The following is a 17,424-nucleotide window of genomic DNA, read 5'->3' as shown; positions in this document are numbered from 1 at the left end:
ATGTGGATCTACATGCTTCAAAGCGTAGTTAAACGCGATGCCGCTAATCTATTGTTTGAGGCCAAGGAGATAATTGCCCCGGGGAACTTCCATTTACTCCACAGTATCTTAATAATCATTACATAAACCAACGGGACTGATCAAATAGGAGCTTAAACCTTTATACTCGGATAAAGCCAGTGCAAGACGTAATTGCATAAAGTCTCATGTTTTCTTTAAAAGGCTCGTATTGTTCTATTTATATGAATTTATATGTTAGGATTATAATCTGATTAAAGTTCCGTGCAGCAGACAATCCTCGGCAGTCTGTGTATGTTTGTTTAATGCTTTTATACTAGAAGCCAGATTTCAGAAAAGCCTTAATGGATCTCCTCTTCGATGCCAGAGGCTATGACTGTCCATTATTTGAAGACTTGCTTTGTAATAAGTGAATACTGAATAAATCCAAGCAATAGGCAATGAGTTAGCAAGAGAATGCACAGAGGCAGAAATCCAGGTACATGAATGCTTCAGACTCGGGGAAATGTTCTGCCGCTGGTATTTGTGAATCACGAGGTTTGCCAGTAGCACCCAAAAGAAAGCGATCACTAAATAGGAACCCTGCACGCGACCTTTAAATACATTTATGTTTAAATTCCAATGTATCGCATGCTTCCCTATTGTGAGGCAAAGACAAGTGTCAATGATCTAAAGTAACATGTAGAAGCTGGATCCCAAATCCTCCTCTTCTGGGGCTATGACACAAGGGTATATATTCTATGCCCCCCCCCCCTAAAAAACACACATGCCCCCAAAAACAGCAATAAAGTGCAAGTGAGCTTGTAGGGGAAAAAACTGCCATGGCTAGTCTAATTCTCCTCCAGCAGCCATAGGCTAGTGTTATGGATGGGTCCATAGGTCTTACCAACCCAGACAGTGAATTTGATTTTGTGCAACCCCATAAATACACAATACACACATATCCAGCTCCCCGATGGACCGAACCAGGGGGTTCAGTGCACAACTTTGGCTTAATAGCTTTCCTTGCCTGAAATCCATAGGACAAGTGTTCCCATCTGCCAATATGTTTTGTAGATTGTCACACCTTGTCTTATAAACCAATATAGGATTTTGTTCTGCTCTTACCATAGAAGAGTTTTTCCCTTTAAACTCACTCTATGCCATTTTCACAATGTTGACTATACTTCTACAGTTGGAAGAATATATAATGAATTGCTGTTTTGTGGGCATTTTGAGTGGGCTCAAGGAATATAAAGGCTGATAGGTTCAAGGATACAACCTACCTGCCGAGTTCCTTAAAAAACAGTGCGAGTACCTAGAAGAACTGGTGCTGTTTTGAAGGCAAAAGGTGGTCATTTAGATTTTTCTTCTGTTCACGCACTTTGCATTTTGTTAAATGAGAAAAACTTTTCGCATGGCTATTGTTGAAAGCATTTGCACTTTACAGTATTTTTTTGCCTAAAACTTGCACAGTACACAGTATGTATAACATACATTCACTGGTGTGGGTGCTGATGTGTAACGCACCTGTAGGTTAAACGTGTCCTCGTAAATTTTAAAAAAATATTAAATACCATTTAAGGTACAATATATACATGGAAACAATTTTCAGTTTGTGTCTATTTGCTATTTGGGGATACAGTGATTACATTCTTCAATGCCAGTGAATAATTATATATATATATATATCTCCAAGAATAAAACGTGGGGCTATTTCCCAAGGTGAAAGCAAAGCTTAAACATGTTTTATATTAAATAATATATCACAGTGTGTAAGAGAGGTGTAAAAAACGCAGGTTATTCATTTCCATAGCAAGAATCAGTAAGCTACATCCATTTATTTTACAAAAGAAAACGCAGTTGGTGTATACAGAAACCTGTTTATTTGTGCTACAGAACTCCAGTCTTACAATGAGCTTATATTGCAGAGACTGTAAATTATTTTGGTAGCTTGTCCTATTTTTTTCAAGCTTTTCAGCATCCGAGGGGTGTTCAAAACCCCTCTAACACTAAAAAGGGTTAATATAAGTTACGAAATAACAAAAGATGCATGAATAACTTCTTTTACCCGGGCCTCGTATAGTACTCCTAACAACGTGTATTCACCGCACCATGTCTGCCCCTGCCTGACCCATCCGTGACAAAGGGCTTCACACCCTGTGTCCACGTATCCTTTATACAGCCATCATCCTATAACATTTACAAGGAAATACTGGATTTACAACGTACAGAGAATCTAGAATATATACAGAATAAAATAAGTTATTATCTGGTCTTCTAATAAGAATCGCTGGTGGGCAGCATTTAACTAAATATACATTTAAAGTCTCTGCAGGCAGTTACTTTTTGGTTAGTTATCAATATTTATACCATAAGCACTGGTCAGAGAACTGAGCAGCATTCTAATAAAGTTAAGATATATTATTTCTTTTTTTAGAAACACTGGTGAAAGCCCAGCTTAAAATAAATGTCCTAACATTTACACGCTATGAGGTGTTAGATCTAATAAAATAAAAATTTATCCAAAAATAATGTTGCGGTACTCTCTTTGAAGCATGCTCGGAGACAATATATACATTCATCCTTAGATAAACAATGCAGCGCTCGCAGGGCCGCACACTCCATTTGTCGCTGATCTGCTTGGACAAGAAACACTTACATAAAACAAAAAACACTAACAAAAGAATAAAGAGTTCCATTGTATCCCACAGACGTTAGGTGTTATCTTCTGCCAATGTCTCGTCGGACAATTTCATAGTTTTGGTATGTTTGGTACTTCGACTTCTCAGTGACCAGGTCATAAAGGCCACCACAGCGGAGAGGCCATATTGCAACTGCTCCTTTTTTCACGTCGTTGTAGCCCTTTTGCTTCTATAGGGTTGGTACGTAACAAAAGCAGAAAAGAAAAAGTCTATACTCTCACATACATTGCGTGGAACAAGCGGCCTGTCTTCTCCAGGACTGATGCACGTCTGCTTTGCGATTGCTCCTCTTGCTGGAGTTCAGTCCCGTCAGAAAAGCATGTTAATATACAGTAATCAATGAAAGGTGCTTCACACGGTTATCACACATCCAGTGCATTCACTTTGAGGCCAGCTCCATAGCCAGTGCTCAGAACTCAGTACTCAATGTACTGCTAACAGGTTTGGCTTTAGACAAAAGCTGGTAGGACTGCACCACGCGCAGAGACGTTCTGATCTCTAGGTTCAGTTCCATTAGCTTGGAGCTCGCTTTTGACATGTCCTGCTTGGACCCAATGATGGCAAAGCTGCCAGTCTGGCCGAGGGTTTGATGGCGGAAATATATATGCAACAGAGTTTGGATTGGATCATCTTTTGAGCTGCCAAATATATCATTGGGCCAGAGAGACCTGGGAAAGAAGGGGAGAAAAGGAAATGAATGCACTCAGATGATGCATGTAAGTAACAATGGGTTGATAAGGTTGAATATTAGCTGCGGGTTTAGATATCAAAGGCATCCTTAAAAGCAGCAAAATGGCAACACCTTTCCCCTAATACCCCATACAGATGAAGATAGAGGGCTGCCTTTGCCATGCCTTTGATGTTGTTGGATCTCAGAAAACAAACCATGACGATTGTGCAGAGACAACGCAGCCCTGCGTTCACCGGAATCCAACGGCAGAGACAGAATTAATGCACTGCCTTACACTGTAATCGCATTTTTAGAAGGCTGGGAAGGGTTGCTCTTTATACAGTAATATGCTACGCTTGCAGTATTGATCTCTAACATGCAATTAACCTGGCAAAGCAGAGAGACACGCAGTATGAAAATGACTCAATCACACATCATCGACTCATCTCATTACCTAAAAGCTTTGACCTGGGTTATGGCGGATACAAGTTCTTTTGCTCTTAAGCTTTCAATGACCGAATGGACAGCTGCCTCGGTAGTTGCTTGGCAGAACTCTGAGAAGTCACACTCTTCAACGAGAACGTCAGAAGACGCATCTGCTTCTTTCAGGCAAGCCTCCAGCTGGGAAAGCTCCTCCGACATGTTTATTACCTAAAATATGGTTTCAAAATTAACAAATCCAGTAGCTGATATAATTTGTATACAAACTTTTTCATTACAATAATAAGTGTACCTTCTTCCTTGTTTAATTCATGACATTATCACTTTGTATAATGAGGACTCATTCATTCAGGGCACATGCTATCATACACTGAAACTGCTGACATTATGACATCTCAGTTCCATTAAGAACATTGGTCATGAAAAAAAGGCATGGTGTCACATGACTGTAGATGACACGGGCACTTTAATACAATGCATTCAACAAAAGGCATACTAAGCAGAATCTACCTCTGCCTCCTTCTTGATGGTGTCCACCTGACTGATGAGTTTGCAGTAGGCCTGGAAGAGGAGCAGGAGCTGGAAATGCAGCTTGTAGAGCCGTCGGCAGAGCTCGAGCTCCTGGGGACAAGAGAAAAGCACAAGCTTTCATTTGCATGGATCTTTATTACCAGAGCAGCAACAAGCGACGGGAGGACGCACAGTCAAATCGGTTACTGGTTTAGTGCAAGGAAAGGAATACCAGGCTTATATTAACCAAGTTGTTAAACAATACACAAGGAGACAGCGATTTAGACATCTAAAGCTTGTTAGGGTCAATTTGGGAGAGAAAAATCTAATTAGTAGCAAGCCAATCTACAGTAATCTACACTACCTCTTCTCATTAGTAGAATGGGACGGGATGAAAGCCAATGTGTGTTACGTGGTGACTGCTTTCTAACTTGCATAGAAAGGGTCTCTGTGGCAATGCTGGGATATTTTATTGGCTGCTATGGGGATAAGACCACCTTTCAAACATACCTATTTATCTAAATTAACATTAATCTTTTCGTCTTGACTTCCCAATGACGCAAACATGGCACATATTAATTGTCAACTATACTTGAATACTAATGGATTTGGCATCAAACTATAATTACTTTGGATGACCAGTTTTCCGTATGGAACTACCTGGTTTCTCCACTACTGTATCACACTTTGGTTTTCATGCCTCAACAGAAGACAAGGTCTTGTTTGGAACTGGTTTACGACATGCGCCAAAACAACCAGGACAAAAAACAAACCAAATAATAAAGCCATAGGAGTGCCGATCACATAATTTTAGGGCTCCAACAAGATTTAGCAGAAATCGGTGTATTTTTGGACTTTTGTGGATGGATTTTTGAGGGCGACACGAAACAACAGTATGAAATCTATTATACGAGAATTATATGTGATGTGAATGAGCCGAGATAGATTTGCAGAGCGCACAATGCCGGGAAGTTACTAGCTCAACAAATGGACAAGACAAATGAAAGTGAGTTTCTGATCTGCCGCGTTTAGGAATTAATAAATCAAGAACCATCACTTACTGCTAGAAATTCCATTTGCTAAGCAAGAAGGTGAGCAGGTCACAAAACAAACAAACAAAGAAACAGAAAGGAAGAGAGAGACGGAAAATTAGTGATAACCTACTAAAGGGGGTCTCAAAATCCCAAGGCCTTCCTTTAGACAGTACTATACATATACTAAAATATAAGACAAGTGTTAGCAGCATTTTACATTTCACCTGCCACTCCGACACACTACATTTTAAGAGATATGCAGATCTACTTTAAGGGTGTGTTTATGCTCAAGCCATAAAAATGAACGTCTGTGTGATGTTTCGGAGGTTTTAAACTGCCCACAGTGAACGCTGTTATTTTGCGTCTATCAGTTATTGTCCGTCTATGTCGCACCCCGTGTACACGTCCCGCAGCCTACCGAGGTTAAAAGGACTGCGGGTAGTGTTTTGCGTAGTAGTTACTAACCCCCTGAGATCCATACTAAAATGTGCTCCTGAACGATCGATACATAGAAACATACAATTTCATGGCAGATAAGAACCATTTGGCCCATCAAGTCTCTAGATTTAGGAAAGCTTTATGCCTATGCCATGCATGTTTAAATCCCCTTACTGTATTAGCCACCACCACTTCTCATGGGAGGCTGTTCCATTCATCTACCACCAGCTCAGTAACGTTAAACTTCCTAACATCTGACCTCTACTGCTTAATAGACTAAATAAGCTTCCCTCCTGTAGTCAGGGGCCCCGTATTAATGCAAATCTGTCCCTCTTACCTCCCCTTTTTTCTAAGAACTCAAAAGACTTGGAGGACATGAGATTACCATAGAGTGCCGCAGCCCTGCCGCTAAGAAAAATATACGCCATGAAGAGGTCCCAGCAGCGCGTAAACTTGATAAAGCCATGCCATTTGCCACAAACTCTAATCGAGCCACTAAAAAGTATTCCTCTTTGCCAGTCTGAAATACTGGGAGGTGCACAGCTGCGTGGCTGTCATTCTGTGCTATTCCTGCCATATAAACAAGTTTATTACAGTCCTTCTATTTCCTCCTCTCATTGAGAAGACCCAAACGGGCTGAAAGCAGTACACTCGTTGGAACTGGATCTGAACTTACAATTTCAACTGTTGGTTGCCCATATAATATTATATATATATATGCATATTTTTGGGATTATGGATAGATATCCCATACCCGCCATGCAGCACGCATGAACTGTTGCGTTTGCCCGAAGCGGTCACACATTAGTAGTGTTATATCACCCGCATGCAGTAAGATGCACAGCGCCACTGCCAGACCATGCATGCACTCTTTCTGCCTCTTTCTGCTTTAATTCAAGAAAAAAAGTTTGTGTTTGTTTTAAAAAAAAGAATGGAACCCCCAAAAAAACAAAAGCAGGAATATGTTAAAAAGTAGTAAAATTGTTTAATTTGAACCAGGTGACCATAATGATGTAAATATTGATCCATCGAGTCATTTAATTAACTTACCATCTGCATATCGGTGCACACAGACATTAATGCTTACCCGAGCACACAGAGAATATTAATCTCCAGATTAGTACATTAACAGTATCCAAAAAACAACTTAACTCAATAAAATGAATGAGTGTCTGCGTCTTTCTTATCAAAGACGTACAGATATTAACAGTCACCCACGATCTGTTCCAAGGGTTAACTGAGCGGCACATATTTACAAACCATATCTGCTGATATTGACGGAAAGGACTTCATTCCAAGTTGGATAAGATCCCAGACCATGCCGCTTCTCTGAATATAAAGCACTTCTAGCTTTTCTACCAGCAGGTAAATATCCTCAAGTGTTACATGTGAAAGCCCCCCCCCCCCCCCAACAATAAGAATGTTCAGTGTAGATTTCCGGCTACTTATAAAGGTGAAAAGAGCCCTAAGCAAGAAGAGAACCACTTAACACATACCTGAGCTTCTGTATTAGATGCATGGCCATCGCCCCCAGAACAAAACGTCCGTTTGCAGTTGTCTAACCACTTAAAAGAAGAGAAAAAGGGGCCATCAACAAAACGCAACATAACCTTTTCCCTTAAATCCCACTGTATAACCCACAAAAAGCCAGACAGTAGCACACGAACCGTCGCAAACATTCTACAGCCAGTATTTTTCATTAATGCCAGAGGGGGCCGCGATGCCAGCAGAACACTGTGGCTTTTCCACGCGTGTACCAATGGGGGGGGGGGGGCAGGGAATGTCCCTGGGTAGGATGTTAATAATGACTTGCATACAGTATACTGTGTATATCCATATCTATTTATAAACCCCCTGCTGTACGTCAGCCTATGACCTCCGGCTCACTTTCAAGAAAAGAAGAATGTGTTTTGCTCGCCGGCTGAATTTAATAAAGGCTACTCACTTAGTGAATTAACCACGGAGGTCTGCATTAGAGAGGGAGGGCAAACTCTCAAAGGAATACAGTGCCAGATTCAATTAGTGACATGGACCCAAGGTCTGTCGTAAATTTCATTTTCTTTCCTGACTTGACAGCCATCATTAATAAGTAGTCTTTGCAAGGAGCAGTACTGGAGGTGCGAGTCTCCAGCTTTTAGATGCAGTGCAAGCCAATAAAGCAAACGGCAAATACGTAATATACAAAATACTGAACCGCTTCCGTTAAGATCTTTTCGGTGATTGGTTCAAACAAAGTGCCCTTTTTAAAGTATATACATTTTAAACATATAGCTATTTTTTGTAAACACATTTTCACAAAATAAAGTATATATAGGCTTTTTGTACGGTCCAAACTAATAGGACATTAAGTTCTGCTCTATCGTATACAGTATGTATGTATAGAGCATGAAAGGAACCCACAAACTGAAGTCTAAGGGGACTTCATCGGCATTGCCATAAAATGAAAGCACTTTCTGCCATCTAGTTCTGTAAAAGAGGTAATTTGCAAACTGGAGAAATAAAGTTTTACTTGCTAAAAAAAAAACAAAAAAACAAAAAACAAAAACCATGATGTTCCCGTCAGGCATGAAATCTATAAGCCTGTAGAAGTACATGAAATGTCACTGCTACTAATCCATAGCAATCAATGGCTTTACAGAAATGCCCAGGCTGTACACAGTACCTGTTCTGCTGCCTCCCGCTTTGCATTATAGGTATCCAAGTGTTCCTGCAACTCCAGCACGCTGAACTTCAACGTCTCTAGCAAGCCACAAGACATCAGCTGCAACAGAAAACTTCAACGTGTTAATTTCTAACAGCCACAATTTATTTAGCGTCGAGTAACTAACCGGTGACTTACCGTTTCTGCATCCACAAAGACTGTCGGGCATTCGGAAGACGCCATCATCACCTCTAAGGAGCTTTTAAACTTTGTGCCGATTCTTTGCAGATTTTGTCCAAGGAAGCCAACGGAATCATTCGTAATAGCCACAAACTTGCTTTGAATGCTCTACGGTGAAATATAGACAAAGGTCAAATTTTTTGTTTTCTATAAGTACAAATACATATATATCATTCCAGAAATAAGAGGTTCTGCAGGCAAATATGTTTTCTTAATGCAGAAAAATAGCAGCACAGCTAATGCTGCTGCTTATGGCTCATACTGTGTGCAGCCGTACAGTACAAGACCTGTAGTTTCCATCAGTTTAGCAGTTTCTGGGTGCTGCGTCACTCCGTTTGTATCTCTGCGGAGCTCATACACATGGCTCGGTATTGCTAAAGGCATCTGGTACGTTATGAGTATGCGATAACTGACCTGAAACAGCCTAGAGAACACATGAAAGGTTTGGACCGCACAGGACCCATCAGTTTCGGAGAGCATCTGGTTGACGTGGCAGCGCCATGCTTCCTCCTCATCTTCATAAGCCACTGGTTGGAAAGCAGCCAAAATGGCAGACAGAAATGGGGATGGCGGTGGAGACGACTGAACCTCTGCAAAGCAGTCTTGTTCTGCCTCATCCTGGCTGTAAAGAGATCATAAGACATAAGTCATTCAGCAGACCTTCGTCACTAAACAGACTGATAGCTGCTACATATTTACAGCAAGAGGGAAAAAGTCAAACAATACTCGCCGCTGATTACTTACAAGCTGAACTTCCTAAAAAATCTGACAACACAGGTTGAGTATATATATTTGAGACCTTTCTTGCTTATCAGAGAGGTTGACATGTTCCACACTGATGAAGTAACAATATCAAATGTTGGACTTTCTTGGTAAGACTCTTTACTGCATGCACACACAATTCACAATCAGCTCGCTGGAGATGGGCCAGCTGAAACCGCTCCAGATCCGCATTCTTTTTAATTATCTAAAGTAATATCTGAATGTACGGAGCAGAAAACCTGAGATCTCATTTATTTTTATGGACAATCAATTTAGCTGGCGTTGTGCTGTATAAGATGCTGCATTACGGGCTTCTTGCCATTCTGAATCTCTGTATTGGAAACTCCTTGCTCATTAGCCACATTGATCAAGGTTTTCACATTTTGCCGGAGCCAGATGATTCAGGGTACCCGAGTTATATGGTGTGTTTTAAATAAGAAGAGATGAAGCATACGCCACCCAAAAGTTAAACGACAGCAAAGTCCTACTTCATAAAACCACAAGGGGAATTAACAATATTTACAATACTTCAGTCCTGTTGGTGAAATAATTGGCCTAACAAATACCGCATCATGAATCATCCTTTGTACAACGTGTAAATGACATCATGTCAGAGTTGGGATCAAATTGTGTATAAAATAGTTAAATACAAAGGCAGTGCAGCTATGTCACAGTCAAAAACTTGGAAAATCTGCTTAAAACCTGGTTTGTGTGTGATGCAATATTTTTTACATCTGCTTGTCTGTTTTGCCATCTGAATTGATGATTAAGAGGCTGGGTGATCACCGACAGGTCTATTGCTTTGTAAATATTATGCAGTCCGAACAGACTGACCTGGACAGATCAGAGAAATCGGCTTCTTCCTCCTCACATCTCTCATCCAGTTCTTTCAAGGCAAGTGTGACATCATCTTCGCACACAGAATCAGGGGGGCTTTCAGGAGGCGGAGGGTCCTGAATATCGCACTGCTCCTCCACTTCCAATGGCTCGTGACAGACCAGCGATTCATGTGGCTCCTGTGTAACGTAAGAGCCGGTATCCTCGCTTGCGGTGCTCAGCTGCTCATCTCTTCCGGCGTTCTGGCTGTCCTGAAAGTCACAAAGCATGCCGGATGTTACACCGAAAGTACAAAAACGAATCCGCAAAAATACATTCAAAGCACAGCTGTGTGCGGGTTGTGGAAAAGAATATATACCACCAGAAACCGCATAACCAGGCACATGGCAGAGCCTTTAATTAAATACAGACACTTAAAAAGGCTTTGGCACCAATAATAAATGACCTTTCTTTTACAGAACTAGCGCTCTAATAGCAGTATGCAAGCGGTATATATAAGGCTACATTATTATTATATACTGTTTTATATGGCGCCATCGTTTTCCACAGTGCTGTAAAATGGGTAAACGGGACATAAGCTGTATATAACATATAGAAAACAGCAGGTGAGGAGGGCCCTGCTCAAAGGAGCTTACAATCTACATTATACACAGGAGACCCCAGTGATGGAATGGTTTCTTGGCAAGCTTTCCCAGCATTACGTAAAAGAATAGTATACCCATAATCGTCTCGTGTACACATCCAATCTTCTGAGAACATAACGGTGGTGGGTAACAGCCATGACTGTTATAGGTTTTACTACATATATTATCTTTATTTTTAAACAAGCCAGAAAATGCTGATTTCTGCTGTCTTAATTCCTATAGGACTTGGTCTATATTTATATGGGAAGCTATAGGCGAGGCTGAAACGGCAGAAGAAACGCTATGTAACGGGAAACCAACTCCACCACCAAAACACATTAAACCAACTTAAACACACTGGATCAAATAGTAACAGCATTGATTTCATATTTCTTATCCATTGTAAAAAATGTACTTAAACCATTAAAATGTTATACATAAAAATCCAATGGAGAGCCTACAAGGAGCTCTTGTACGCACCCTGGCATCCAAACATAGCAACACACAGTACACTATTAATAAACAAAAAAAAACAACTTTTCCAGACTTCTTTAAGCCATACTTTGCCTTTAAATATTGTACATCTCTGTAAATGAAACAAGTCACGTGGCCTGCCACTAGGGTTCTGCATAGTATACTAAAAGCAAAAAAATATGGAATTCACAATTTATAATCCCCTTTTACTATTACTTAAAACAGCAGCTGTACAAAAAAATAGAAATAAATGTAGGTAGATCCACGGAGAAATGTAAAAGTGAAAAGGGACGCCCCTTTACCTTCTTTTAGATCAACAGCTAAATACATTGTATGTAACAATGCATCCGACACTTGTAAAGTAACTACAAAGCAGATTTTTTTTTTTTGCTTCTCATCAGCGACGGGTAGATATTTCGACGTTTAAATGGAATAAAAATTACTTACAAGACAGAGGCCGGCAATGAGTTGCAATGTTCCATCGTCACAGGCCACGCCAGCACATTAAATACTAGGATTGCGGGAACTTGTTTTCATAGAATCGTAATGGTTGTACAATAGCGACCACTAACATAGCTGGCCTGAGGTCCTAACCCCAATTACAGTCCAGATCACACAAAAGCAGACCTACTACAAAGAAGCATCACATAGGGGAAACAATCTGGAATCAAAGTAACCATTCCCAAAAATAGCACAATAAATTAAACAGAAACGGTAACAGCTTATTTAGAATATTTGTAACCCTTGGGGGAATTGCATAAATAGTTGCTGCATTCATGGTAAGATGCCCCCAAAAATAGGTTAGAAATATTAAAAGTAAACAAAATTGTATGATCTGACAGGCAGGACAGCGCACAGAAATAAAAAAAAAGGTAAAGCTAAGAGCGCTAGAAAAAGCCCAAATCAGCCATGCACCAGCCCAGATTTCTCCCCACCTCAGCCAGCTGACTGTTAGCGCCGTCTGGAGGGGTCACCTCCAGACTCGGGGACTCAGCTCTGGTTGGTAGCACTTCTTCCGTTATTGCATTACTAACAGAGTCTTGAAAATGAAGGATGGAATCCACGGCGTCCGGCACGCCGTCTTCTACTGCAGAGTCATTGTGAAGCTGAAAAGGTAAAGGAAGCCACGTGATATCACAGCAAAGAGAGAGAGAAGGAAACTATGCAACTATGCCCTAACTACAAAAATTATCACGCACCCAACGTGAAGTGTAAAAAAGGCAATTTCTACCCCCACTCCAGACTCTCCCTTGTTCTGCGGAGTATTTCTGGATGAAAAATTCTGCCCAGCTGCATGGCCTCACCACACCAGGCTTGACAGCAAGTTGGAGCACACAGCAGGCCATAGGCACAAACAGATCCCAGCAAGGTTAAAGCACTGGGTTAATGTACGCATGCCCAATACAATGTCTGCGGTGCCTGCCGGGAACAAGCAGCCGTCTAGTACATTAGGTGAGAAGCACCTCTCATTTTCTTTAATTGAAGGTAAAATTATATACATACATACATACATATATATATATATACATATACCTTCACACACACACACACACAGTGCCTTAGCAATTGACCTACACTGTTTTGGTACATGCGGTATGTAGGCCATTACATACCATATGTGAATGGGATAATATCTGACTTGCAGTCAGTGCTTCTTCCTCAGACGACTCGTCGGTGTCTTCTTGATTAGTTAAGTTCAGGCTCGGTGTGCTTCCCGAGTATTGGCATTCCTGGAGAGATGGGGTATCTCCTTTGTCAATGCTGTCCAGCGAGCGTCTGCGGACACCCCAGTTGAAGTTGTCCATACTCTCACCCTACAAAAAACACAAAACATATTAAACAAAATAAGCAGAACCCTCCTCTGAGCATCACAAAACACAAGCAACGCAATACAAACTAGAGGAGGATCGTTCCTGAGACATTTAAGGTGCGTATAGCTAGCTGGTTGCGCCCAGTTTAGCGGATTTTTAAGCTATACTTGGCATGGAGGAAACAAGAAGCAACGTTCTGCGTTTTTTTGTTTTTTGTTTTGTTTTGCTGTATGTTTTAGTCCACACATTAGGCTACAGGTTACTGCACACACACAAATCACGGATACCACGGATGATCACAGTGGGAACAAGCCACGCCACCAGGCTGCAACTTACCTGCAGTTCCTGGTTAGCAAAAAGGAAAACACAAATAATTACAACTTATTATTACCAGGACAAAACACACAACTACGAGAAAACATTCAATTCTGTGTAAACATTACATAGCTATTAACTGTTAGATCCCAATTGTAAGAGCTTGATTATGTAGAGAAAGAATTAGATTATAACCTAAGGGTGACTATTTCTTCTGACTGCTTAAAAGAGATTTAATCACCCCCATTTGCAGCATATGAACCAAAAAGTAGATAAATAGTGTCAATTTCACATGTATTCCTTTGCTTTTGTGTTTATAGCAATTTCCAAACTAGCCTGAGAAAAGATCATTCTTGCTGCTGGTAAACGATGCAATCAGAGTGACAAACGACAGACAGCAGACACAGGGGTCTCACCTCAGCATCTTCCAATTCCACATCTAAAAAGTCAAAGTCCTTGAAAACTCCAAACTGCTGTTCGCTGCCCGTGTCCTCCACGGCTACGTCCTCCTCCTGAATGGCCTCCTCTGTGCTCGAAATAAGACTAGTCTGCTGGTCTCCAGCTTCCAACTCTTCATTGGATGAGAATACCACCTGCCGACAGAAGAAATTAGCAAAGAAACCTTCTAAACACTCGAATCTCTGTGTGAAGCCAAAGCGCGGCAATTAACAGGTGTGGGGCGCTCCTGGCAAGGTATTTAATAAGACTGAACGGAGCAGGGACTGCAATTATACGAAGTGTAATCAGCAGTCCCAAGGAAAACAAGCCAAAAAAAAGTGTATAATTGGTTGTTTTTCACACTCACGGATGGATTTTTGGGGAGACCGGAATCCGAGCCACAGAGTAAAAGAACATTCCTTAGCTTCTCCCTTGTTCTCCTCTGAAAACAAAGCACAGGGAAAAATCAGTAACAAGAAAACAAAAAAATGACACAAAACCTGAAAATGTGCGGCTGATAAGACTTTGGTCTTTTACAAAATTAAACAGAAAGAAATGACCTTGCTTAGTGTTCTAGGTTCACAATATGCACCAGATGATGCTGAAATTCAATTTTGTTTCATCACAGGGTGAACAAAAAGAGGCGTAAACAAGAACGACTCAAAATTAGTATCAGTAATGATCGGTAATATCATTTCAGACATGTCTGCAAACAGGTTATGGAGACAATGGTATTTCTTAAACCTCGCAACAGCTGGCAAAATCTCTCCTACTGAGGAGGCTCCGTGACCTGTAGGATGAGCCTGCAGATCACAGATTAAGCACAAACCAGACCTGCTGGCACGGCTCGTCTCTAAATAATGCCATATTACAGTACAGTTAGACGTAGCTTCTCATTAGCGCCCTCACCCTAAAGATAATGATGCCTCTATAATATTCTTAAAAAAAAAAGAAAGAAAGAAAGGAAACGATGGTGTGCATGGGGCCTGCAAGCAGTTTTATTCATACCTGAGACAGCTGAGGCCGCTTCCAGCTGACGGGTACTAGAGCATTAGAGTTGGAGCCGGAGGAGGTGGATGATGTGCTCCGGGTCACCGCAATAACCTTTGGCTTGCCGTTGCGTCCCGCGGCACTGTGCTGGTCACCATACTTCTGCCCTATTATCGGCGTCTAGAACACACACACAGTTAACGCCTAGAAACTCAGCCATCACTCTAAAAGGAACTAAAGATGTGTGATATAAGAAGAGAAGTGACCAATGAATGAACAATGGAATGGTGGCATTTTGTCACCCCTAATCTGATACTCAGGGCAAAATTTTTTTTTTTTGCTTTTGGAGTAAATTTATATTGTGGTGGCAAGTTTCTTTTTGGTTTTTTTTTTACAGTATGTTTGCTGTTGGGATATTATTTATTTCTCAGAATCTAGCTTCTGAACTACAGCTGCGTCGGCATGAACAGGACCCTCTAATACCTTGTGGGAGAAGCTAAAGTAGACGTCACAACGTTCAAATCTGCACTTGCCTCTGTTATGTCGAAATGGAAATCTAAGGTTTTCCCTGGGAGCTCTTTGGAGGCGCAATTGAAGATTTTTGCAAATGAGATTTCAGGAGAACCCATATCTCCTCCTCCACCTCCTCCATAGGACTTTGGGGCATCATTAGGCACAACGAGGCTAGCCGATCGAGACACCACAAGCTTGAGGATGTTAAGGGCTTCTTTCCAGTATGCGGTCTGGTGAGAGAAATAAACGGTGGCTTTAATATCTGAAAATAGTTCCACATTACACCTGAAAATGAAACTTGCCACAGTGAACGTGGCTGAGGCCAACCCTTCTTGGTGTATATATTCTAGCATTAACAAAAACTATAGGACTGGCATTGAAAGACAGAAGAGAACGAAGCTATCCAACCACCGTAATTGCCATGCCAAGAATTGAATGATATTGTTTGAATGCAACTATAATTATAAAAAAATACAATAATTCTTAAATTACGACATTATAATTGTTCATACACACTACTTCAATAGCAGTTTATGGACCCACCTGTACATATTTCCCGATAATCTTTATGATCTCAAGGTTGAACTGCTTTACGGGAGCAGCGGAGAGATCGATGTGACTGAGAAGGCTATAGATGATCTGCAGTAAAGACTGCTGCATGCTGGCCAGGCCTTTCTCAAGAAGCTAAAAAAGAAAAAAAGAGAAACCATTGAGAATTTCTTTATATCGTCTGTGCATGTCAATCATGCCTGAATAACATTTGGATTTATTATCAAATATTCAGTGATTTGTTTGCAAATATCTGTCATTTTAACTTTCATTGAAACGTCTTTAGTCGCATACTGTACTTTCATGCTAGGAACAAAGATGTGAATCCTATATCTGGTAATTAGTATCACATTTAACCCCTTTGTGACAAAGGCTGATTTTACTTTTTGTACCCTTTAACATTTTTTTTACATTTCTGCGCTGCTCGTGTTTAGTTGTAATTTTCTTCTTTCCCGTTTACTAAACCCACACACATTAGATAGGGCTTTCTTGAGATGACATTGTTTTGATTGTATCATATTATTTACTATTAAACAAAGTATAAAATATGGTGAAACATTTAGAAAAAAATGACTTTCTAACTTTTAGTTGAAAAATCTTTTACTCATCTCTAAAAGGTAATAAAAAACCCTGCTAAATAGATTCTACTATTTGTTCTGAGTTTAGAAATACCCAATGTTTTTATGTTTTTTTGCTTTTTTCTACACATTATGGGGCAAAAAGTACAGGTAGCGTTTTGCTATTTCAAAGCCATTTTTTCCAAATCCCAATTACCCCATCAAGTCATATATTTTTGAAAACTAGACAGCCCAGGGTATTCCAAATCAGGGCTTGACAAATTTGTTGTGAATCTAGGCGCCAGGTAAAAAAGTTAGGTGCCAGGATTTTTTTAAACTAACAGTTGGTCAGGAGTGATCGGATCATCATCAGCCCACTTACTAAACTCACAGCGTTTGACCTGGAAGCACCATGGACTTTCAGGTCAGTGCTGGGTTTTTTTTTTTATAATTTTTTTTTTTTTTTTTAACTCTTTCAATGCTGATGTTCCATTGGAGCACAGTATTGACTGATATTTAGTCCCCACAAGCTTGTGGGGACAAATGTTAACCCCTGCAATGCCACGAATGTGCCATACACAATTGTGGCATTGAAGGGGTTAACGCTGCACTGTCGCTCTCATGGAGCTGGGACGCAATTACTGGTCTATAGAGCAGCCATTGCAGGGGGGAGTCTCTGATGACTGCTGTAGGCTTCCATGCCTACAGGAATCATCAAAGAGCTTGTGGGGGCTCGTTTTTGCTGTTGCTGGTCTGCCTGGGCAGACCGCCAGCAGCAGAGCCCCGTACAAAACGGGAATTAACCCCTAAATGCAGCGATCGCGGCATTGAAGGGGTTAACGCTGAACTGTCGCTCTCATGGAGAGCTGGGGGGTGTTG

The 17,424-nt window shown here is 40.9% G+C and overlaps 1 protein-coding gene across 3 annotated transcripts in view; it reads right to left on the bottom strand.

Annotated features, from left to right (window-relative positions):
* Positions 1-3,111: 3,111 nt before the first annotated feature.
* Positions 3,112-17,424, bottom strand: part of LOC149283246 (protein furry homolog-like) — an 82,971-nt gene continuing 68,658 nt past the window's right edge. For all 3 annotated transcript variants that reach the window (XM_089497761.1, XM_089497760.1, XM_089497759.1), the window contains exons 49-64: positions 15,983-16,123; positions 15,460-15,669; positions 14,945-15,106; positions 14,304-14,378; positions 13,915-14,091; positions 12,986-13,186; positions 12,308-12,478; positions 10,273-10,526; positions 9,091-9,298; positions 8,635-8,784; positions 8,458-8,556; positions 7,292-7,360; positions 5,385-5,402; positions 4,324-4,434; positions 3,827-4,023; positions 3,112-3,370 (exon numbers count right to left, since the gene is read on the bottom strand). In XM_089497761.1, the coding sequence (XP_089353887.1) occupies positions 3,112-3,370; positions 3,827-4,023; positions 4,324-4,434; positions 5,385-5,402; positions 7,292-7,360; positions 8,458-8,556; positions 8,635-8,784; positions 9,091-9,298; positions 10,273-10,526; positions 12,308-12,478; positions 12,986-13,186; positions 13,915-14,091; positions 14,304-14,378; positions 14,945-15,106; positions 15,460-15,669; positions 15,983-16,123 (2,502 nt within the window). The remainder of the gene's footprint in view (positions 3,371-3,826; positions 4,024-4,323; positions 4,435-5,384; positions 5,403-7,291; positions 7,361-8,457; positions 8,557-8,634; positions 8,785-9,090; positions 9,299-10,272; positions 10,527-12,307; positions 12,479-12,985; positions 13,187-13,914; positions 14,092-14,303; positions 14,379-14,944; positions 15,107-15,459; positions 15,670-15,982; positions 16,124-17,424) is intronic.

This window comes from Sceloporus occidentalis, unplaced genomic scaffold (assembly GCF_023333645.1).
Source record: "Sceloporus occidentalis isolate IW3139 unplaced genomic scaffold, rSceOcc1.0.p SCAF_107, whole genome shotgun sequence".
In the NCBI taxonomy this organism is placed as follows: Eukaryota; Metazoa; Chordata; class Lepidosauria; order Squamata; family Phrynosomatidae; genus Sceloporus; species Sceloporus occidentalis.
This window is presented reverse-complemented; position numbering and strand designations above follow the sequence as displayed.